At 35.9% G+C, this 26,534-nt stretch overlaps 1 protein-coding gene across 2 annotated transcripts; it reads right to left on the reverse strand.

Moving 5' to 3' along the window:
* Positions 1–3,734: 3,734 nt before the first annotated feature.
* LOC126965304 (glycosylated lysosomal membrane protein-like) lies at positions 3,735–24,757 on the reverse strand. Of its 2 annotated transcripts, XR_007729513.1 has the most exons (8): positions 24,402–24,757; positions 24,025–24,270; positions 17,931–18,113; positions 8,871–9,101; positions 7,943–8,076; positions 6,972–7,100; positions 4,306–6,482; positions 3,735–4,275 (listed from the first exon to the last, which is right to left on the reverse strand). XR_007729513.1 is itself a non-coding variant. In XM_050808840.1 (7 exons), exons 1-7 carry the CDS (start codon positions 24,483–24,485, stop codon positions 6,305–6,307), a joined length of 1,185 nt encoding a protein of 394 aa, XP_050664797.1. In that variant the 5' UTR covers positions 24,486–24,757; the 3' UTR covers positions 3,735–6,304. The 2 variants fall into 2 exon arrangements, 1 of the variants encoding a protein (XP_050664797.1); XM_050808840.1 differs by having other exon boundaries at positions 3,735–6,482.
* Positions 24,758–26,534: the final 1,777 nt, after the last annotated feature.

A 26,534-nucleotide genomic window follows, 5' to 3' on the forward strand; every position in this document is an offset into this window, starting at 1 on the left:
ACTCGGTCGGGCATGGCTGAGACACTAGCCGAGCGATGCGGGTCAACGACCCCACCCCAGAAGGACCGCGTAATATTTTATAAAAACGGTTGCACAAGAGTACGAAATGCTGTGATATTTTTATGCATTTTGAAGTGAAACTTCTTTAGGCGCATGAGGGTAATTTTTTTACTAATGAAACGGAAAAAAACGTCACGGAAATTTGAGACGATTTTGTTCAAGGGAAAGAGCGATTTACACCGATTGAGGAAGAGTATTTCTTACTCTCGGGCTTTCCTACGAGCCTTGTATCGTGCAGGTTTAGCGCGCGGCCGCTAGCAAGTAGAACATCTTCCCTACTACCCTTGTATCGTGCAGGTTTTTTTTAAAATTCCAAGATGGCCGCCGCTTAAAATTATGATAACAACGTTATGGGTATTGTATCCGAGGTTCTCGAGGGTGCAGAGAACGATTTTGTAATCATTTTTGAAATCCAAGATGGCCAACCACAAAATTATGATTTCAGCAATATGGATATCGTGTCCGAGGTTCTCGAGTCTGCAGAGAACGATTTTGTGATCATTTTTGAAATCCAAGATGGCCGCCGCACAAAATTATGATTTCAGCAATATGGATATCGTATCCGAGGTTCTCGAGTCTGCAGAGAACGATTTTGTGATCATTTTTGAAATCCAAGATGGCCGCCGCACAAAATTATGATTTCAGCAATATGGATATCGTATCCGAAGTTCTCGAGGGTGCAAAGAACGATTTTGTGATCATTTTTGAAATCCAAGATGGCCACCGCACAAAATTATGATTTCAGCAATATGGATATCGTGTCCGAGGTTCTCGAGGGTGCAGAGAACGATTTTGGGATAATTTCTGAAATCCAAGTTGGCCGCCGCGCAAAATTATGATAACAACAATATGGATATCGTGTCCGAGGTTCTCGAGGGTGCAGAGAATGAATTTGGGATCATTTTTGAAATCCAAGATGGCCGCCGCGCAAAATTATGATAACAACAATATGGATATCGTATCCGAGGTTCTCGAGGGTATCGAGGACGAATTTGGGATCAGTTTTGAAATCCTAGATGGCCGCCGCTCATAATTATGATTACAACATTATGGGTATCGTATCCGAGGTTCTAGAGGGTGCAGAGAATGAATTTGGGATCAGTTTTGAAATCCAAGATGGCTATAGTTTTATGATAATATAAAACAATTCAAATAAAATACTATTTTTCAAAAAATAAATCTATCGAGATTTTTTTACGTCATCGTGTTTTCGAAACTGCGATAATTTAGATAAAGAAATGAAGATAAACATGTCAAAAAATTGGAATCGTAATATTTGTAGAAGTATTTTAAGTAGATTTTCAAAAATGTTACTTTTTAGGACTATAATAGCGCCTTAAGCCAAAGAGTTGAGATAGTCGACGTAAACGGCAATCGGTCTTCGGGTTAACCTGTAGGAATAGGTGTTCCGCAGGGTTTTATTCTTGGTCTTATCTTATATATATTACCGATTTACCGTTTGTGGTGATGATAACCATGAGATTGTGTTTACCCGACCGGAATACGCAAGTTCTGGTCGTTGTCGAAAGCTGCTCTTGGTAACTTCAACCAGCCGTCCATGCCGCCGGTGCACATGAGGAATGACACCCTGGCCCATACGGCAAGAGAGAAAGCCGATCTCCTGTGCGCTCTTTTCGCCTCCAACTCGACTCTTGACGACAACGGAAAAACACCGCCGACCATCCTGCGGTGTCAGAGCTATGCCTGAAGTACAGTTATGACAGAAAACTGTTGGGCGAGCTCTGTTTTCGTTGGACGTCAGGAAGTCTCGGCGGTCCTCCACAGTGCGTTCTTCAAGAAGCTTTCTTCCACATACTACAAAGCTGTGGAATGAGCTTCCTTGTGCGGTTTTTCCGGGACGATACGACATGGGTAAGGTACCCAAAGCGCGTACACCTTCCTTAAAGGCCGGCAACGCTCTTGTGATTCCCCTGGTGTTGCAAGAGAATGTGGGCGGCGGTGATCACTTAACACCAGGTGACCCGTACGCTCCTTTGTCCTCCTATTCCATTAAAAAAAAATTAAGAAATAAATATTATGACTGTCAGTATATTTATGAAAATTTAGTGTACCTACGTACACAAAAATCGCCACCTTTTTGCTCGTAATACTGATTTTAATAATTATAACATTAGAAATGCGGGATTGCTGTTAACTAATTCTAGTAGGCTTCATAAGATATCTACATAATAGCTTTAAGGGAAAATGTATACACTTCTATAATAAGGTCCCAGCCACTGTTCACGCATTATCTATAAATAAATTTTGATGTCTTATTAAAAAATGGCTCTGACGTCAATCCTAATACTCCACAGCTGAATATCTTAGTTATGGGACAGCTTGGGACTAGATTATTATTAATTTATAGGAATTGCAATGACATTATAATATTGTATATTTTATTAAAAAGAGCGCAAAATAAGAATGCTGGGAGAGTTCTTTGCGCCGCTTCTTCTCTCTCAAAGTGCCATTTGTTTCCGAAGCGTTATAGTATCTAGTATGTGAGAAATAATATCAAAAAGAATCAATTTTGAGAAAATAAAACGTCGAAAGACCTCCACTGCACAAAGGCCACCCCCAAAGATCTCCACGACGATTGGTCCTGCGCTGCCCTCATCCAACGTATTGCGGCGATCTTAACCAGATCGTCGGTCCATCTTGTGGAGGGCCTACCAACGCTCTGTCGCGTCGTAATGGTCGCCATCTGTCCGTCGAAATATGTGCCCTGTCCACTTCAGTTTTGCAATTATTTGGGATATGTCAGTGAGTTTGGTTCGCAGTTTTTTGCAGGACCAAAGCTAGCGACCACGTCTGCGTACCATAAGTCATCACTGACACGCTGATTGAAAACTTTCGTCTTCAGACACTGGTATTTTGGACGAGAAGTTTTAACGGAGGTTCCCGAACGCTGCTCATCAGAGTTGCATTCGGCGAGTGACCTCTTTCACGAAATTGGACTTGCTTAACTGGAATGTTTGTCCAAGGTAGACGTACTCTCCTACAATTTCAAGAGTACCCTTACCCATTACAATGTAGTGCCGCTCAGGATTCTTGAAAAACCCAAAAAATTCTGAGTGGCACTACAATTGCGCTCGTTACCTTGAAACAAGACTAAGTCTCATTTTATGCAGATTCTGATTTATGCAGTAATTTCACTAGCTATGACGCCCTTCAGTCCGAAACATAGTAATGTTTACATTACTGCTTCACGGCAGAAATCGACGCCGTTGTGGTACCCATAATCTAGCCGGCTTCCTGTGCAAAGGAGCCTTCCACTGGTATACAGAGTAGGTGCGACATTGACTTGATCTTCGTCTTGTCCATGTTCATTTTAAGACCTACTCCTTTGGAAGCTGAATTGAGGCCATCGAGCATATGTTTAGGTATTGGCCAGTGATGCTTTTTTTTTCATTTTAAGTATCTTCAAAATATATCATGCGTGTGTATAAAAACCGTGCCATTTGTCTTAATGCTTTTCGCTGTTAAACAAATTTTTTTTTGAAAAATAAGAGTATGTGCGTGTTGCTTTCATTAAAGTCGTAAGTATATGTTTTGATCGGAGTGAAAAAAGGCACGAAACACAGAGAAGCATAAAAAATGTTATAGATACATAAAACAAGAGTTCAAATAACACACAATCAGGTACTTTGTCATCCAGGTAAATTAAAAACACATTTGAGATATTCGGGTATGATAAATATTTATTTAACTAACTCACTTAAACCAACAAAAATATACAAATTCATCTAATAATATACAAATTACAATAGAAATCATATTTAACCTAAGTACACGATTTTAACAAGGTTTAATATCACAAAATAACTATGAATCTACATTCCAGAGTCGAATGGATGAGTACAAATGAGTTAATATGTTACTAAAGTATGTAATATATTCATCATACTTCTTTACAGGATTTTCGTTTAGGAAATTCTTAATTTTACGTACCTAATTGATTTTAAGTATGAAGACAATCACCATCTAATTGAATTTTGACTAAAATACAAATTACTGAACACGGCAAATACTTTTGTTTTACTTATAATGAATAAAATCAGTTTTTGTCTGATTATCAATTCTCCACGTGTTCACTGATAAAAGCTAACATGTTATTGGCTTAGTGCTTAGCTCCAAGACATAATATGACAGAAACTAAAACAATTATTTCTTCTTATACCAATATAGTCCACATACAGTTTTTCACTGTACTGTCTTGAGCAACAATTAATGTAGAACGACTACCTACCTGAAAATATTCGAAATGTAAGCCAATGAAATAGCCACATTCAGCTTTTATATAAGTTGTTTTATATGTTTTATATCATTTATAAATATTTAAAGCTAAGTTTTATAACAAGAAATACAAATTTAGGAACATTATAAATATTATAATTAATTTTAAATAACTTAAATCACACATCACAAGTGAATAATGTAAATCCAAAGCTATGAAACCAGATCTTTATGAAATTGACTCATCGCGTCATTTTATATACAATTTTTTGGTCGTTAATATGTTTAATTTGTTATAATACAACATTTATTTAAAAAGAATAAGCATATTTTCCTGTACATTTTTCAGCTTGGTAGATAGATATATGAATTGAAAATTATTTTAACATGAAAAATACACTAATAATATAATATATAGTTAGAAACATAGTAATCAAATGATAAAAATAATCTTAATTTATTTAAGGAGTTTCACATTTTTTTTCTTAACTTGAATGCTTATTATATTATATTTGTTTTACATTTTAAATATATATTTTTAACACTCTAGAGTAGGCAATAGAGATATAGACTAGAGTCACAATCTATTAACGTCACAAGAATAATGTTGCCAAAGAAAAAAAAATCAAAATCACTTTATAAATTGTCCAATATTTAAAATATAATATTTTTGTATTATATTATTTTTTATTGTTGTGGCATTTGTACTTTTATCTACATTAGTATTTTCTTATTATTTAAAAAATTAAACATTGTCAAGAACCCTTTGAAAGAAGAGAATATTAAATTTTCTTTGCTTTTAAGTGCAGCTGTACGTACTGTCTCTCAACTAGGAATAGTTTTTGAAAAATTAAGATTATTTTACAACTAAATGCCTAAGCGAAAGAGGACTTTATGAATAGTATATTAAAGCTGGAAATATATTGAAGCACAATTTAACAATAATCAACAATTATATTAATCATTGAAATGGAGCAGATATGTTATAACACAGTGGATATGACTCAGTAAAATGCTTATTAGACTTAGGACAGTCACAAGCTAGCTGTCTTTTTTTCTCATAGTTTTAATCACACCATTCTTTCTAAATAACTTCATGAGTCAATGTGGTGCGTGAAACATCTTTTTTGGCTGTTTTACGACTAAATAACATATCTTTACAATATAACTGATTATAAATAACTGTATAATATATAGTATTACACCTAACATACTTACAGTTCTCCAAACAGAAAATATACACAAAAAGAAATATCAAAGAATAATCGAGTAGAGTCAATCAACAAATAATCTAAACGTTAATATAACAATATCGTCCCACAAAACACTGTCAAATATTTTACCAATCCATGGATCATCATGTATTTACTTAACTAGTAATACAAATCACTTTGCATCAATAACAAAAGTCAATAATCTGGGGGGAATTGGTACAATACTCCGCCTGGTATTCTCTTGTCACAATGGCCCAAGAGTATGTCACAATATAATACATGTCAAACTGACAGCTCGCCATTTTATCGCTATCGTCGTGTCGCTCACATCTATAGGAACTCTATAGCGTTGTTTCACTCGAAAATAGTTTGAGAACAGTCATAGCAACTGATGACGTATTCTTGGGCCAATCATGTGACCCAGCTGTCACTGGAAGAGTATGCCAGGCGGAATTTATTATTATAGCATGTAATTGTTATTTTGGACATATAATTCCTGAAAAACTTTCCAAGCCACAAACATCACATTTTAAGGAATTCGTGTTTAAAGTTTAATAAATATAATTATAAATGTGGGGCTACTAAGTCATTTTAAAGAGTGACAGTAGGGCTGCCATTTTTTGTCAGCCAGTTTTGTGTTCTTATCTCAATTTCGACATGGTTGTAGTTTGGAATGTTTTTTCTGGAATTACGTCCAATTGTTCCCCATAAGAGATATATCTGCTTACCCCACCTCCGTAGTATTATTACAGTTCGTGGTCCGAGGTGTCAAGGACTGTGAACCTGTACAACAGTCAGTCCTCGTTGGTGAGTCGTGTGGGCAGGGTGTCTCGAGCCCACCTCCGCCGCAGAACCACGGCCACGCCGGACAAGGCAAGCAGCGCAGGCACTGTGAGCCCGGCCGTAATCACCGCCACCACAAACACAGAGAAACTCTCCACCGGCGGGGTGCCGTAGCCCATCGTGAAAGACCTGAAGCGTATAAACAACTAAAGGTCTTCGCACATAACACCGACTCTACGCCAATCCAATACCCTTCCAACTAGAGCGATCGATTCAGTATCAACATCAATATCAAGAAGCAAACACAAACTTTTCTATCTACCCACCGTAAGAACTAACGTTGGCAGCAACGTGCCACTATATCGTGTCTGTCATTCATTATATAATATTTTGGAGACATCCGGGGCTGATCCATTTTGCGATAGCCTCATAGCATTTAAACGTAAGGTATTGCAACGATAGTATAGTGATTCTTTAATTACTTACATGATATTTTTTTATATACTGTATAAGTCTCTGTGTTATATATAAGTGCCCAATAGAAATGATTCTCATTTATGTTATGTGCACCTGTAATTAACTCATACACTGGAACTATTTTTGTGCAATATTTAAGTTTAAGAGTGTATTGTGTAAGTGTTGTTGGAGCACATTTAAATAAATAAATAAAACAATTACCACGCGGTGTAGTTGTGTTGACGATAGAATCCATCACTGGAGTCCCCGAACGACACCACCATATCTTGCACCAAAAGCATTTGTTTCTTGTAGAATGTCGCCACAGTACTTCGCTGTGGTAATGATGTCCTGTAAATACACGAATAATTACATTCATAAAGACCATAAAGCCATACTGTCTTTAATAAAATTGAACATTATTAAAATTTTAAATAGAACTGTTTTCCTTAATTACTACATAAGATTAATTTAAGAGTTCCTTGCAGACCTGAAAGACACACTCAAAAAAAAAATTACGATACACTGGTAATAGTTAAACCAGACGAACTTGTAAACTTTCTAATGAAAATCTTAGATATTTTTCACTTGCCAATTGCAATATTAAAACTTATGATTAAAGAACAAATATCTAAACATAAGTAAATGAAGTAAATGTTTCTGTTTTATTTTCATATTGTAATATATTAAGTTTTGTATTGTATAGGTACTATATCTTATGACTTTATTTTGTATTTAAATGCATAATTATATTATGTAAAACAAAGCACTCGCATTGTAAGTTATTAAGTAGTTATAAAATTAGTTTATGAAACTATAGGTCTTCATTAAATAAAATAGTGAAGTATTTGAATTGTGAACGTTTGTATCCTGATAAATAATGATATGATAAATGAAATAAATATATTATAAAATATCTTAAACTGTTATACTTACTTTTATATGATTTCCATCATACGGGGTTCATTAAAAATGTCTGTATTTTTAAGATGAGTTTCCATATGTGTGTGTAGACTATTTTATGACATTTTTTTCATTAGTAATGAATCCTCGCTCAAATTATGGAATCAGTATGGAATCTTCGCTCAAGTTTGGAAGCAGTATGGAATCTTCGCCCAAATTTTGGAATCAGTAAGGAATCTTCGCTCAAAGTTTGGAATCAGTATGGATACTAATATGTGATTTGTATTTACCTGTTGAAACTAGAGACATGAGCCATAGTGGAGCTGCCAACATTCCTCTCTCTGGCCGTGTAGCCAATCGGTCGGAACTGCAAGTAGCCTCCGTCTTGACCGTCGAACAACGACGGAGTCTTAATTTCTATTATCTGTACACGCAAACACGAAATTACTTTATAAACAAAAATGGCACGAAGCCGGATGTTTGTTATGTTGATTTTAGAGATACGTCCGTAGCTCTGTGAGGCTATGAAACGGTGTAGTAGGCATAAAAGACATTTATTGTCTCAAAATTCCTTTAGAATTCTTTTTGTTTGTCATTTCTAACACAACCACAACTTCGGAAACAAATGGCACTCTGAGAAAGAAGAAGCAGCGCAAGAAACTCTCCCTTTTTTTTGCGGTCTTTTTATTTAACATACAATATTGTACTGTCATTGTTATTGCTTTAAAATAATCATATCTAGTCCCAGGCTGTCCGATCACATATTCAGCTGCGGAGTAGTAGGATTTACGACAGAGCCATTCTTTAATAAAACATTTAAATTTATTTATAGATAATGCCTGAACAGTGGCTGGGACTTTACCCTTAAAGCTATTATGTATCTTATGAAGCCTACTAGAATTAGTTACAAGCAATCGCGCCAGTTCTTTAAGAGCGTTGTTAGTTACTGCATTGACGCGGTAAGGAGAAAAGACTCGACACTTATTAACTCTTGCTGCCTGCTTCGTGATTCAAGACTGACTGACACCGTTGACTCCTGCGTTCCTCGCGTCTTCGGGTCCACTCGATCGTCGGTCTTCTTAGGCCGTAGCTACGATTGGTGGGTTCGCGGGGGGTAAGGGATGAGGGAGGGATAGCGAAGGTATCTTGGACCACGGAAGATTCTCGAATGTTTTTTTCACATTTATTTAACTAGGTGGCGCTATCGTAGAGAGTCACCTCGAACACTCCGGGCGTGTGTTCATCGTCCAGACTCTTCCGCATGACGTAGTGAAGGGTGGAGGCGGGGTCCTCCGAGCTGGCCAGCACGAGGTGCACGGCGAACCGGCTGGCATTGTATTCCCGCGACACGGCCAGGCGCTCGAGGCTCACGTCCACCTGCGTCGAGTTGGCCGTGTGGATCAGATGAGGCAGCTCCGCCGCGTAGTCTTTGAACGGAAACAGGTCAAACTGAAAGCGGAACATACAAAGTACCGATATATTTTTCAACCCCCAACTTTTATGTCATTTATACAGTCGTGATCAGTAATATAAATGCGTACTATATTGAGTCTTCGAAAAAGTCTATACTCTATGGCCTAAGAAGCACAGTTGTTTTGCTGCCACAGACAACTAAATCTAGGTGTACCTAACCTCAGGTATGGTAGGTTCAAATGAATATAAGGTAATACGTAGTACATACTATAGTCATTAGACTAAATAATTTAATGTCAACTTATGAAAAAACTTATTATAATAAAAAGAAAATGTTGTGTTTTTCAACTGTCCCGCGTTGGCAGTATAGGTGTACCATTCCTTGAAGGAAAAATGAAACCAATCACCAGAGAAAAGTATGTATATAACACATTTCCCGCCCAACTCTGCCGATTCCCGCCAACGGCAACTCTAAAACTTGTGATATTTGTTTGATCCTCCTACGGATCTCCTCATTTCTGATTCGATCTCACCGGGAAACTCCGAGCACGTCCGCGTACTGTGTAATTTTTGGAGTCGGTGTCATCCAAGATAGGTTTGTTACTACATACATATACACAGTTATAGATGAGATATGCTTGAGTCGTGAGGAGGCAAAAGCGGGTTGCGGCCGAAGGACACCGATTCCAAAAATAACAATAATCGTAACTAGATTAAGATTAATAATTTATATTGATTTGATAATTGTCAGAATATAAAATCACCTTCTTTTCATCATCATCTTCGTCAGTTACAGCTTTCAGATATGCCCATTAATAAGATCGGTTTCAACTGCACTACGATTTGCATCACTCTCAGTCCAAAAATAGCATTTTTTGTAGGCTACTTAAGATTCCTTCGGCGTTAATTCAGTAAAGATTAAATTATATCAATTAAGTTTAGCGTCGACCTTACTGTTGTGTCTCATTTCTATATGTTTTAAATATTTCTCTACAATAACTATTTTTTGATTATCATTACAATAAAATTTACATAGACCACTTTGATCCTCTTTTGGTTGAAAAAAAGACGGATTAAATTCATTTGTAAACATTTTATAGTAGTAGTTATATTATGTACCTGCTGATTTATTCTCTTATTCTCGGTCTATTTCAAAATCATTTATGCACATTTTCTCTTATAATCGGACACTCACAATCGTAACAGTATATGTGAAACAAGGATATAGGTATAAAAATTCTTCCCAGATTTAAAGAGAAAGAGATAGAGATAGGTACTCTCACATAATATTATGCCACTAAAGAACCACTATTATAAAAAAATTAAATAACACAATTAAATCTTACAGAAAAAACTAAATAATTTATACGTCTACATAGTCTCTTGCTGTTGGACAACCGATAAAAACGAGCCAGGAATATTCGTTTGTTTGACAAGCTACGTCTTACACTAGCGATTTGTATGACACTTTGTGTCAGTGTGCTAAAAATAGAGGTTAATTCTAAACTCCATTTTTTTTAACGTTTTCACAGCTGTCATAGTCTATCTAGACGTATTAATGATCTAAGATGGAGAGTTGGTTTTAGTGATATAAAGTAAATTCCTAATGTAACTTCATCGGTCCTTGATACTTTGTAAAATTCCATTACATATTCAAATTCAAATATTTTTATTCAAAATAGGATGTGACATCACTTATTGAAAGTCAAAAACTACCACCCATTCCAGAATGAATGCCTCAGACCTGAGAAGAATGGGCGCAACAAACTCAGCGGGCTTTTTTTCATCGAATAAATATGTTTACAAAGTAATATTGTACATTTAAACTTATTATTTAATAGCCTGAGGGCGGTCACTCCATTCCCAATCTGTGGTATCATTAAGAAAGTCATTTATGTTATAGTAACCTTTAGCACACAAACGTTTTTTAACAATTCTTTTGAATAACGTTATACTTTTGTTTTGAATATTTTTTGGGATCTTGTTGTAAAAGCATATACATCGCCCCACAAAAGACTTACTAACTCGACTAAGCCGAGTAGTAGGCATCATAAGTTTATGTCTGTTCCTGGTGTTAACATTATGGTTATGACAGTTTCTGGCAAATTCACTTATGTGCTTATGAACATACATTACATTATCAAGAATGTATTGAGAAGCAACAGTCAAGATGTTAATTTCTTTAAATTTTGCTCTCAATGATTCTTTAGGACCTAGGTTATAAATAGCACGAATAGCCCTCTTCTGCAGCACAAATATTGTATTAATATCGGCAGCCTTGCCTCATAGCAATATACCATAGGACATAATACTATGGAAATAACTAAAGTATACTAGTCGCGCCGTATCTATGTCAGTTAATTGTCTAATCTTTTTAACCGCGTATGCTGCAGAACTAAGACTGTTCGCCAATCCTTCAATATGGGGGCCCCATTGTAATTTGGAATCTAGAGTTATGCCAAGAAATATAGCAGATTCCACCGGTTCTATCACCTCTCCGTTTAACAAAACATTTGCATTTACATTTTTGACATTTGGTATGGTAAATTTAATCTATTTAGTTTTCTTGCTATTTAACAATAGGTTATTAGCGCTAAACCAGAACACGATTTCAGATAAATTATAGTTCATTTCGTCATACATAGCTTGGTTTCTTTTCACTTTGAAAAGTTATTATAACCTTATGTTTTTCTCTATAAGATTAGGAAGATCATTTATATATAAGGAAGAGGAACGGTCCAAGAATAGACCCTTGTGGTACCCCATACTGAGAAGAGTCCCAGGAGATCTCTTGCCATTCACATCGACCCTCCGAATTCTATTGTTTAGATATGAAGTCAGAAGATCGAGCGCAGTTCCTTTTATGCCATAGTGGTATAGCTTCCTGACCAGCGTTGAATGTTGAACACAATCAAAAGCCTTAGATAAATCACAGAACATACCAAGTGCATTCTGCGATTCCTCCCAGGCATCAAAAATATTCTTGATTAGTTCAACACCTGCATCCGTTGTTGAACGTCCCCTAGTAAAGCCAAATTTTTTTAAATGAAGTAACTTATGAGAGTTAAAGTAAGTAAGCATTTGGCAAAAATTTTACTAAGGGTCGGCAAAACCGACACAGGACGATAGTTATTCGGGTCAGAAGAGCAACCCGACTTAAATATTGGTGTAATTTTACTATGTTTCAGAAGGTCAGGAAACACGCCACGACTAATACAATTTTTAAAGACTACTGCAAGATATGGTGCTATGAAGTCAATTATTGAACTTATTATTTTAACAGAAATGCCCCATATATCAGCAGTTTTTTTCATGTCGAGAGACTTAAAAGTTTTAATTATTTCTCCAGGGCTAACAAAACTAAAATTGAAAGTTTAGGCATTCTTTAACATTTTCCAGAAGAAGTGACTCAGCAACCCTGGTGGAGGAGACAAGAGTGCTTGTGATAGAAACTGGAATGTCAGAAAAAAAATTCTCAAAAGCAGAAGCAACTTTTTTTTTAATTATTTATTTATTTATTATTTATATATATTATAATTAAATACATTGTTCTACATGCCTAATATAAATTTTCAGTCTCAATCTCAATCTCAAAAACAGAAACAAAGAGGCACCTTTAGATTAAATTCCTCTGGATGGCTAACTAGGAAACCCTGTGCAGAGCCAACCAGTGATTACCGTCTGCTATGTAATTTTATATAATGTTAATAATTAACGAAATAGAACTAAGACTGACACTTTAACAATATTTATCTAACTTTAAAGCATACCTATCTTATAATAAGAACTGTATAAAATTAATAATAATAGATAAAGCAAATAGTTATATAGATAAAGCAAAATTATAAACAAATATTCATAATTAAATACATAAAGTTATATTAATTTTGAGTTTATAATTTTCTCGGTTTCATCATAGCTTAACTGTAAAAGCCACTCTCGTACTGTAGATCTTACTTTGTAAGAAGAGAGGTCCGCAATTTTTATTTTATTATTTACTTGGTTATATATTGAAGGTCCTAGATAGTTAGCATGATTTCGACACATGACAAGATTGAACTTCGGAACACAATAAATATTTTTGTATCTAAGAGAAGGTATAGCCAAATTTTCTTTAAGGCGACCGGGCTTTTTGTGCTGGTTGATTATTAGGCAGTATAGAAATAATTATCGAACGGTAAGGACTCTAGTTACTTTGAAAAGCATATGAGTAGGGTACATGAAAGGTTTATATGCTATTATTTTTAGAAGCATGCGTTGGGCTCCATCAAGTCGTATTAAATGGGTTTTATGTGCTCCTCCCCAGGATATTGCACAATACCTCAAAACAGAACCGACTAAGGCATTGTAAATTTTTAAACAAAATTCTAGATCACCTAGATGTCTTATAGTTTTGAAAACCTTTCCAAGTTTTCGGATTCTCCCTGAAAGTATTTTTAATATGTTCATCTCATCTTAGATATTTGTCTATGACAACCCCCAGATATTTAATTTGATGAACACCTTCGAGTTTTATACAACTGCATTGGTCTAAAGATGAGCAACAATGCACTTTAACTGAGAAGTTATTATTTGGTTGTGATTTGACACTTGCAGAGAATGTTATAAATTTTGACTTTTTTAAATTCAAGGTAAGAAGGTTTTTCTCGAGCCATAGAGTGACATTTTTATGTCATGGGAATTCCCAGTTAATCACATTCCAAGTCATCTTTATTTTATTCAGTGCATTTTTAATTATCTGTCTGATATGCATATACTTTGCAATAGAACAAACACTTTTAAATAATTTAGAGTATTTTTTAACATACTCGAGAAAAGATGTATCATGATTATATAATGATCTCTCACTATATAGTTCATATAGCCTTTGTCTGCTCCTATGAATGCCAGCTGTTGCCCAATCATTAAATGACAAGAGACCACCTGATTTGACTGTCTTTGAAGTAAATATAGAAGTAAACTCTGTTTTAATTATTTTAAATAGCATATCATACATTTCATTTGGATTTATATTATATTTCAATGAATCCAAATTTGAGAGTTTAACTGACACATTACCTCTATATTTCTCCATTCGCCTATTATTCACAGGAACAAACGTAAACTTTTTAATTTTAGTACATTTATTGACCTCAATATTAAAAGAGGCTAACTGGCCAAATTGGTATGAACTCTGTTTGTTTATTATTGCCTGAGAAATGGGTTTATAATTTGAGAATATGTTATCAATACAGCTTTTGGAGGTGCCGGTTACTCTAGTGGGCTCTAAGAAAATATTGTTTAAATCATATGATTTGAACAAAGATCTGAATCTAATACTGGTGGTGGATTTTTCTAATAAATTAATATTAAAATCACCACATATCATGATATACTTCTTCGACTTACATAATTTTAGTAAAACCTCCTCCAATACACTTTCAAATAATTCATATACTGCATCTGGGGGTCTGTATATACTGACAACAATGGCGTGATCAAGCTCTACACAGGCTATTTCAATGGTACGTTCAACAGAGAGGCCTACAATATCTTCACGTTCACAAGTATACGAGAACCGCCACGTGTAGCCTTTTCTCTGCAAATATATATTTTATTTTTTTATGGAATAGGACGACAAACGAGCGTACGGGTCACCTGGTGATAAGAGGAATCATAGGAGCGTTGCCGGCCTTTAAGGAAGGAGAAACGCGCTTATTTTGAAGGTACCCATGTCGTATCGTTCCGGAAACACCGCACAAGGAAGGTCATTCCACAGCTTTGTAGTATGTGGAAGAAAGCTCCATGAAAACCGCATTGTGGAGGACCGCCACACATCTAGGTGGTGGGGATGATATCCTAACTTGTGGCGTGTCGTGCGAAGGTGGAATTCGGCGGCAGGAATCAGGTTAAACAGTTCTTCGGAACACCCCCCGTGATAAAAACGGTAGAAGACACACAATGAAGCGACATCTCTACGCAACGCCAAGTGATTCAGCCGTTCACAGAGCACTTGGTCCCCGACAATTCGTGCTGCTCTACGTTGCACGCGGTTAAATGGATCGAGCTGATACTGGGGTGCGCCAGACCAAAGATGACAGCAATACTCTATATATACACCTGCGCTTTGTCAGCGCTAGTATGCCTAGTAAGTATTGCCGTGCGCAATTAATGACGCCCAGCTTCTTCGAAGCCAATTCGGCTTTGCCCTCCAGGTGACCACGGAATTACATATTTACAGACCGTATAAAATAATCTTAAATTCGGTTAAAACTACACTTGATATATTTTAAGAGAATCTGCAAACTGACGCACTCAGGTATAAAAACTAAGGAGAAATTAGTCTTCACCTTGACACGGTTCACGAGTGAATAGAATTTACTTAAATTATTATTGTTTGCGGTTAATGAAACAAGAAAACCTAGACAGAGTTTTGGGAAGCCGAAGGGAAGAATAGTTTTATAAAATTTTGTTGTAATATTTAAAATATTTTAATATTGTTTTTTTTTTTTAATAATTCAGAAAGTTCAAAAGAGTAGTATTATATTGATATACCAAGAGACCAAGAGGAAATATAAAGCGAAACTTGACTCCTGGTTAAAAACACTAGATTATGAAGATACAGAGAAACTTGTGGATGTGTAAAATACTCATCACTCCCTCACACACCTAACAAAACCACACAGCACAAATGTAACAAACTTCACAATTACTATATACATAACTGTAACACTCACCCACACACTTCACCCAAAACTAAACACATAATATAATAATAATAATAATGTATATATTTCAAATCATATATCCTGTACTATTTTTATACGCTTTTTATTAGCTTCACCTGTATGTTTGTAACCGACTTCTTTGGGCGCGATTTTGACCCGCTTTAAACGGCTAGATTTCGTTCAAACTTTGTATATTTATCGAGGACCGATGACATTACACTAATTTGATAAAAAAATAATAGTTTAAAAAAACTAAAAAACACGATTTTTATAGAAAACCGAACTAAAAAATAGAAAATAAGTAATAGTTTAAAAAAACTACAATACACGCTTTTTATATAAAACCGAACTAAAAAATAGAAAACAATTTTTTTTATTTAAAAAAAAGCGTGGGGTGCTTTTTAAGATATTATCAAAATGATAATCACTCTACTCATATCTGTCAATAAAATATTTATAACTATTGACTAATTATGACTATGACAATATAACTATTGATTTTTTAAAATAAAAAAAAATATGTTATGTATTGTTATCAATTACCGTACTCTGTTTACTATTTAGATCTTTGTGCATGGAACATCATTCCTTATTGTATTCGAAGAAGGTCGTTGTTAGCTGAGCTGCAGTTTATACTTTTGCAGCTATAATCGTTTTTACTTGTTTGTATTATCTTTGTTAAATTGTTCCAAATAAAAGTAACTAATGTAAGCTTTGAGTGTGAATAAATCGATGTAATTAGTAGTAGTATTAAACGAATAAAAAATGTAGATACTTACATCAATTTTAGATAACTCAATAAGTGGTTGGTAATTTTTTATTATTTTCAAATCCCATGATGTGAAATGTAAACAAAAATTGAACATAACGGCACATCAATAACAACTTGTTGGAATTAATCGCGTTACTCGTTCAATTATATATTATTACTGTTAGAGGTCACCGCGGATTGCTCGTAATTCATATTTATTATTGTACATTAAACAATAAATCATATCATTTCTGCATTACATTACTCGCTCTAGCCTTCTGCAATTCTTCTTTATGTAATCTTTCATCTTGCCAAATTTCCAAACATCAGTGCGGGCTATACCTACGCTAAAAAGAGGTCCACAGTTTTGGCATCACATATAAATAAAATGGAACGTTAACAATCGTTCACTATATTTTTTATTATAAGAAGTTACATTATTTATACGTCTAGACTGTGACAGCTGTGATAACGTCAAAAAAGGTTGAGGTTGACAGTTTGCCTATATTTGTTAGTGGGCGTGAATTGCTCAAAAGCATTCCACGCACACTAACACAATGTGACATACAAATCGCGAGTGTAAGACGTAGCTTGTCACGCACACTAAAGTAATAAACCTGGCCTGTTTTCATCGGTTGTCTAGCAGCGGAGGCTCGATATAGCCGTACCTATAAATTATCTAACAGCCGTTCTCAATATTCAGTCTATCTCTAACTTGAGATAAAAATCGTAACTATCGTTGACTTTTCTGTCCCAATAAACTTATCGACGGTAATACACCTTATTCGTACACGCTGTCTGCCAATGGGACGGCCTATAGCTTACCAGCGATAGAAGTTGGTATGGAAATTTCAATTCACACGTCCCCAATATAAGGCGATAAGAATGACTTATCGGGAATATTGGGAGAGCTTCAGATTATTGACAGCTAATTACTGACAGTAGAAGGTAGTAATTTATCTCTATCTGTAGATAGTATATTGGGAACGGTCGTAAGTCGTCACTAGATACAGAGCGCTTGAAACTGAAACACAAAAAGCTTACACACTACAGCTGCTTGGAGGTAGAAAAAATGACCATGTGTAACTTATAACCAGAATTTGATGCCAATGGGAACTGGTGAGAGCTCTTCCAATAAGTATTATTATTGACGACTCATATAGCCGAGTGGTTAGTGACCCTGACTACTAAGCTAAAGGTCCCGGGTTTGAATCTCGGTAGATGCAATCATTTATATGATGAATATTTATGTTTGTTTCCGAGTCATGGATGTTTATATGTATTTATGTATGTTTACGTAAGTATACTGCATTAAATATATCGTTATCTTGTACCCATAGTACAGGCTATGCCTAGTTTTGGGCAAGATAATTTGTGTAAAAATGTGTCAATATTTAATATAATAACCTTAATAAACACAACACCATTAAGGCCATCATTGTTAATGTGACCATGCATCTGCACCATAACCTCCTTGTCTGTCAGGACAATGTCCTCCAGAGCCCACGAGGTCCTGGTGAAGCGATACTCCTTGTATGGACGCCGTGGGTCGAACGAACCGCTGTCATCCAAGTCGTCATACTCGTACAGCTGAAATAATATCTTCAGTTAGAGTGACATTCTTAATTATAAGACCTTGGCATACCTCGCCTTCCTGTAAATTCTGTTTCAAGTAAAAATGTATTTATTTTTTTATGGCGTAATACTTCACTATTGTAACCTAAACATGATTGTAGTTATTTAAACAATTTGTTACTTTTAAAGTGATTAATTAAATTAAATTTTGTAACCAAAATTTATGAACGATGCGGGACCCGAAGCCGCGAGCTCTCGGGTTCCAGCCGAGCGCACTTCCAACTGAGCCTGAACCGTGCCAACCGTTCGAGTGACGTATGGTTCGTAAATCTTGGTCTTGTTCAACTGTTAGGATTTTGGGGTTGAGCAGGTTATCAATTAAGTAGTAGTTAAGTAGATCCTGTAGATGGAGCCACAATCTGTAAATATTTGTTGAAGTCTCGTCTATAAATAGAAAATAATGCTTTCATGCAAGCTTTAAATTTGCCTGGCCACGAATCTATAGATTCACGTACTGTTTTCACGAGAAATTAAATAACTGTTTAGTCTAGAAATTTCTTCAGCGAATAATTATTGTGAAGTTTTGTGGAATATCTTAACCCTACAGTGGTCGCGCTTATGATCATACCATTAGAGGTCATGCGGATAATAGGCGTCATCCATTTACTTAGAACGATTAATAATAATACTATCAGTACTCAGTTTGTATTTATTTATTGCATTATAACAAAAATTTAATAACTTATATAACAGAAGAAAAAAGTTTGCGGTAAACACCACTAAAAAAGCCCCATTTGTCGTATCACCGCTCTTCGACAACACTTCCCTTAAAGCCTCGCCTAGCATCGGAATACTGGGTCTCGAAATCTCGAGCGATTGCCAATTTCGTGGCCATCTGGAGGGCAAAGCCAAATTGGCTTCAAAGAAACTGGGCGTCATTAATAGAGCACGGCAATACTTCAAGCCGGCCGACATTCTAGCGTTTTACAAAGCGCAGGTCCGGCCACACATGGAGTATTACTGTCATCTCTGGTCTGGCGCACCCCAGTATCAGCTCGATCCATTTGACCGCGTGCAACGCAGAGCAGCTCGAATTGTCGGGGACCCAGTGCTCTGTGAACGGCTGGATCACTTGGCGTTGCGTAGAGACGTCGCTTCATTGTGTGTCTTCTACCGCATTTATCACGGGGAGTGTTCCGAAGAGCTGTTTAACCTGATTCCTGACGCCGAATTCCACGTTCGCACGACACGCCACAAGTAAGGATATCATCCCCACCATCTGGATGTGTGGCGGTCCTCCACAGTGCGGTTTTCAAGAAGCTTTCTTGCACGTACTACAAAGCTGTGGAATGAGCTTCCTTGTGCGGTGTTTCCGGGACGATACGACATGGGTACCTTCAAAAAAAGCGCGTACACCTTCGTTAAAGGCCGGCAACGCTCCTGTGATTCCTCTGGTGTTGCAAGAGATTGTGGGCGGCGGTGATCACTTAACAGGTGACCCGTACGCTCGTTTGTCCTCTTATTCCATAAAAAAAAAGTACTAAAAAATTCTTTTATTTTGCAAATTAGGATCAGACAACCAAGTTTTTAATAATTCTTTGGAACTGAAATCAAATTTTGACTTAACTACTATAAGAAATTAAGAAAAAGGGTCTTAGCTGTAATTTTAGTAACAACTATTGTACATAATACTTGCAATGATCCTGCAAATGTACAAAACAAATGTGTTACGAAATTTTAAAGAATTGTGAAAAACCGCTTGTGTGAGAAAGGTTACTATAGCATTTACGATTTTCTTAATAATACCACAGACTGGAATGGGAATGAAGCGAACACCCTCAGGCTCTTTAATTATACCTAAATGTTTGTTGCATTACGTTACGATATTGCATTCTAATCCATATTTTTATTAAAAAAAGGCCGCTGAGTTTCTTGCGCCCGTTCTTCTCAGGTCTGGAATAGTCTTCTTTGAATGGATGGTAGTTTTTGAAGTTCAATAAGTGATTTTGAATTTGAATTTAATATTAATCGAATGTTTCACATCTGCCAGGCTGTCTGCGACTTTAGACCTTACACCTTACATGTTTTCCCGAAACACGCAATGGGCAAAAGTGCATAAACAGCTCAGTTAAACTAAGTATGTGTTCCCCAGGGAGCGCGATTTGTGACTAATACGGAAAAAGTAGCGTAGTTTATGTGCTTGTCGTATGTGAGTCCGACTTGCAAATGACTATTTTTTTATCAAAAGCAATAAGTCTTGCAAAATTATTGTTAAATAGCTTAACCAGAATAACGATTACGTAACTGGGTCAAATGTGACATTATCACATCTGTATAAACAATTTGATTTACATGGCTTATTACTCACAACAGTTATCAAATAACTATCAATATTGATGTATAAATATAGTTCGTAAAACTGGAATTAGGACTTACCTATTCATAATTGATTCCCTGCAATTTTTATTCTTTAAATCACAGACGAGTAAAAAAGTAAGTAGACTCCGTGTCACCTTACATAACAGTGAGGCACCAAAACAAGCCGGTATACGTGTAAATACATAGCCCCACGCATAGACTTACACTAATACAAGCCGATCGGCCGCCATTATGAGATTTGCCATCGTCTGTGACAGATCAGTTTGCGTCGCAATAAAATATTTTGAAAATGCCGTCGTGCGTTGTGGAAAAGTGGTAAAACAATAATATAAAAGTATTTGTGGATATATGATTATTATTACCCCGTAACCGCACACACACAAGCATAAAGGTGCTTCACTTGCCAATATCACGGCGCGGAGTCCTTCTTTTTTTACTAGTCCGTGCTATAAATACGCCTTTAATTCGAAATTCGCACTCACACTAAGCTTATCATATAAAGTAGGTTCGATTCACCCTGGGTGTGTCCTGTCTGCGTTTATATGATTCCGGAATTATGGTAAAATACATCAACGAGATAAATGAATGAAACATCCCTACTACGCTTTCACGCCTAAACCACTGAACCGATGTTGATGATGAAATTTATGACACATATAGAAAAGAGCTTTTTTTCGCGAATAAAAGGCTTCGCGGGGTTAAAATGGGGGGGAGGGGGGTGGAAACTTGTTTGAAAGTTCGAAGATATCAACATGAAACTTAATTTATTTGTTGTATCGGTATTAAAATTTAGACCTGTGTGAGGATGAGTTCTATAGTGGGTAGCTTATAAAAATGTATTAACCACAGCAGTTTGTTGTGTATTATTTGCATAGTGAATGTATTTAAAAAAAAATGCGGCTCTATTGCACGCGCACGACGTCGCGGGTAAAAGCTAGTAAGTAGTCGATCGGGCATTCACTGACGAAGTACATTAACGCCCGTTCCCAATATACTATCGACAGATAGAGATAAATTACTACCTTCTCCTGTCAGTAATTAGCTGTCAATAAACTGAAGCTATCCCAATATACCCGATAAGTCATTCTTATCGCCTTATATTGGGACACGTGAATTGCAATTTCCATACATACTTTAAATCGCTGGTAAGCTATACGTCATCACATTGACAGACAGCGTGCACGAATAAGGTGAGTTACCATTGATACGTTTATTAGGACAGAAATCAACGATAGTTACAATTTTTCTGATGTAAGAGATAGACTGAATATTGGGAACGGCAGTTAATAAATACAAATGCTATTATGGAGCTACATGTCAAAGTAAAAACTGACTTGAGTAATAATTACGAAGCCTAGCCACCATCAATTAGGGTCATACTAGTTTAAGTATCATGTGAACGGATGACAACAGTATTGAACCATCAAGTGAGTTCTTCCAGAGAACCGACATATTGGCAAAGTAATATTAAAAAAGGGCTACCAATGTCATCTTTACATTATCAGTCCACATTCGACCAGACATCTGACTGCAATATGTGCTAAACAGCAAATAAATACCATAAATATAGTGATTCCATTCAAAATTCACACAAATTCTGCTTAAGTGTTCTGTTCATATAACGGAGGCAGTAGAAATGTTTAATAAATGCATCCAAGCAGTAAGGATAGGAAGTAACATCACAACATGCTAACAGACAACTCGGCCTTATAATCCCTAAGCACAAAACAGCTCAGTTTAGGGGATCTATCAGATTCTCTGCAGCAAAAATATGGAATCACTTACCTCCTCCTCTAAAGAAACAAATGAGTATTGAGTCCTTTAAAAAAAACACCGTTTTGCTCTACTAAAAAAACAACTTGCTGCGGAGAAATTGAAGCACTTCCACTGGAAATATCTTTCTCTAAAAGTTTTTTTCTGTGTACGGACATAAACACACACATACATACACACACACACATACACACACACACATATACACACACACACACGTACACACACTTACATATACTTGCAAGGGTAATCATAATATTTTTTTTCTAATATTACATTTTATAAAAAAAAGATAGCTTAAGTAGGTAATCGGGGAGCCACAATACATCCACTCCCGCTCAACACCTTAGGGAGGAGGGGATGGTTGAAAAACAGTGCTGCATGGAAACATAAATCCATGATTCCATGTCAGGTGAAGGTGAGCCTTTTCCTTTTGCCTTTTGTTTCATCGCATATCCTAATTGTTTATTTTATATTTGTAATGATTTGTATGGCAATAAAGAATTTACTATTATTATTAACATCAAATAATAAAGACCACATACTATGTTTCCTCAAGTTGTTACTGACATGGTACATAAAGAGCAAAAAAAAACAGTGGCAACAATCTGGATACCCTGAGGATAAAAACCCTTAATATGTTAATCAAGAAACTAAAAGATACCTGCACTAATATTAGGAGTTTAAAAAAAAAGCAAAGCACAGAGAAACAGATACCTATCTGGCTTAGACACAACAGTTGCAACTGACTAATCACAGTTGAAGGTCACAAAATCTCTTAAGAAACCTATCCAATTCCAATCACCTCTATGCGGAAATAATGGAACATGGGCCCCACTTTACTCCAAACCCAGACCTAAGATCATATTAAATCAATGAAGTAAAAAAATATTCAAAAAATAGAGTCCCTCAAGCCCTTCTATAGATGTCAAAACTAAAAATTTATTGATAAGCCAATCTACATAATATCTCGCTCAATGCTCTGAAGGCAGATCGCGAGAAAAGAGGAGAGTTGTGAGAGGTTTTTATCTAGATGTTTAAATTTTCATTGCTAACAAATTATCAGAACCAATGCCTTATTACACAAATAAAATTTGAAAAACCAAATTTTATGAATGATGCTGGACTCAAACCCACGACCTCCGGCGTTCCGTGCCGGTGCTCTAAGCCACTGAGCTAACCGTTCGATTAATGCCTCGTTATGCCTTATTTTTACAAGTTGCAGAGTGAGTTGATACACATTTAATGTATTGCATGCACCAAACTATGTGTCATATTTAAAATAAAAACAGCTGTTAGTGAATAGGATCATTGTGACTCATTTGATAACAAAACACACATGGACAGACATTGTGTTCCAATAATATACACTTCCTGGTTATGTTCTATTATGAACTCATCAAAAATCTATTATTGTGTTTATATAATTTGGCGTATATCTAATTATATATTATATGATGGGTTTTACACATAATACAATTTTATGGTATAGACTGACTTCCACAATAATTTGTAGATGCCTTCAATTATTCTATCATGACATTCTCTGACGACCTGGAGATTCACCTTTTATTGGAAAAGTGGAAAGAAACAGTGACTCTCAGATGTGCCTCATATTTGAAGATGACCATACAATCATGCAACCATATCCTGTTTTGACAATCATCCAGAGCTTGACATTGGATAGAGCTCAAAGAGAGAGAGAAGGTATTCTTAGTAGTGTACACATATGAGTATCTTCAATATAATAAGTATGAATAAATAATGTACTTACACTATCAATAACAGTAGCAAAACTGTAGAGAGGTAGCTCTGACCATGCAAAATTGGTAGGTACAGTTCTGTCCCACTGTATGGATAGTGAGGAGTTGATGCTCCCAACTACCAGGATGACTGTTGGTAAATGTTTAGTAAAGTCCCATATCTGGTGAATTGTGTCCTGTGCTCCAAGTGCTCTGATATAGACCAGGGTGCTGGAGTTAGAGCACTCACCACAGCCAGGATTTAAACTTGAAGTTATCTGGGAGAAAAATTAAATTTTACAATTATTAAATATAGAAAAAAAATCTTGTAATTTAATGTGATTAAAATTATGACAAAAAATAGCTGTGAGACAAAATATTCAGTATATTATATGATAAAATTACTAACCTTTCTATTTTGTCCATGGACAGACGAACTTATAAACACTACAATTAAAATACGATAAATCTTTGTTATCACGTGAGGGTGCATTGTGTAATTAATAAAACAAGATTAAACACTTATTGTTTACAATTCAACAAAACAGATCGTAATTTATGCTATCACAAAAACAAATATCACAATGATAAATAAATAAACAAGTCTATTGAATAAATATTATCAGTTATAAATTTGGTATCATTGTTTTCCTTTGCTTGCCGTTTTACACACAGAATATTAATTTCACACCAAGGAGTCTTGCGCCAATTTAACACGATCGAAAATTATTTTCTTTTGAGCCGAGGTCGAAGTCGAACGCGGAACTGTCAAACGGAAACACGGAAATGTCAAATAGGTATTGTCAAAAGTCATGTTAAAATGTACAAAGAGTAAAAAGCTCAAAATTATTCAATCTGCAGGAAGTCTATAAGAAATCGAAAGATGTAATAGAAGTTTGGAAAGACGTAAAAAAAAAAACAATTTATCGTATCGAATCTAGTGAGATTGTAAGGCCCCGACTATACTATTTTCTAAATTATTTTCGATTTAGGAATGTTTAATCACCTCGTTACGATGTAGTTGGCTAGATTTAGTTGTAGTCCGCGCTTTGTTAAGGGGGACGACTAGGACACGGGGTACCCATTAATGAACATGACAACTTTAGCAGCAGCAGCAACAGTGCCAAAATTATTATTTTAAATCATTTTTTCTAATCAGTCGATACATTCTATGCATAGCTTGTAAACAAATGAGACTATGAGTGGCTACCACGATCATCTTGCCTTTTCCCGTATATAGGGATGTAAAACGATTTTTTTAACTTTATTTCTTTGTGTGTATTCCTTTCCAATTGCGGTTTATGTGGGCGTGTCCACTAATACTACCATATTACCTTTTTGGTACTAAATAAGTACTTGTAATATTCTTCGGACTCCCTAGAGGTAAAGGTCTCAGATCTTTAGGTATCTGTAGCCCACAGTTATATCTTAGATCAGATTATGTTATAAATTGTTATTCTAGTTAGTTGACACCATGGGCACCACATCGGCGCCTATTTCTGCCGTGAAGCAGTAATGTGTAAGCATTACTGTGTTTCGGTCTGAAGGGCGCCTTAGCTAGTGAAATTACTGTGCAAATGAGGCTTAACATCTTATGTCTTAAGGTGACGAGTGCAATTGTAGTGCTGCTCAGAATTTTTGGGTTTTTTGAGAATCCTGAGCGGCACTTTATTGTAATGGGCATGGCGTATCAATTACCATCAGCTGAACGTCCTGCTCGTCTCGTCCCTTATTATCATAAAAAAAAAATCATAACAGAAAATCAGCGGCAACAGTGAACGGATCCAGTAATTATAAAACAGATTTGTTATGACTTAATATTATATTTGCCAACTCATTCTGTCTATACGCTGGTTACTCGATGATGGAAGGACATCACCTGAAGTGTCCAGTCAAACCTGGTAGGAGGACGTTGCATCAAATGTGATCAACATGCTATTTGGTAAATTTCGCTTTTAACAAGTAAAGAACGATCCGGCACAGAATATGATGGTGCATAATCAACAATGGTTATTATATTCCTATTAAATTAACCTACACTGGTATAATGAAATCCAGTAATAGCATTTCTATCAGTGACAGAAACAGGAAATAATTCTGTTACAATACCAGGAAAGGAGAGTCATCGGTTGACCATGATTATTTTGCATCCAGTTGTTTGTTGTGTTTTCGATTTTGGTTTTGGTATGGTCAAATACAGACCAAATCAGAGGAGATGAAGTCTGTGTGAGCAACGGGCGGAAAGTATAGATTTTTTTACCACTATATAGACCTTGACCAACTGAAACGTGGTTGTCGAGTAGAACAAGCCTTTTTGAATATTTGATAGCTCCAGCTCAACCAACCATCTTCACGTATCTTGTGGTCTTGGTACCGCTTCGATGGGAATACAAAAAATAAAGTATGTACCTAACTGCAACAGTAATAGTTACATATTGCTCCTAATATTCTAATTCCTTTTTAAGCTATAATCTGGCTAGGTCCAAAAAAAAGATCTCACCTACATTCTATATATATTTTTGGCTCTTACAAGGTTATCAAA

This window comes from Leptidea sinapis, chromosome 7 (genome assembly GCF_905404315.1).
Source record: "Leptidea sinapis chromosome 7, ilLepSina1.1, whole genome shotgun sequence".
In the NCBI taxonomy this organism is placed as follows: Eukaryota; Metazoa; Arthropoda; class Insecta; order Lepidoptera; family Pieridae; genus Leptidea; species Leptidea sinapis.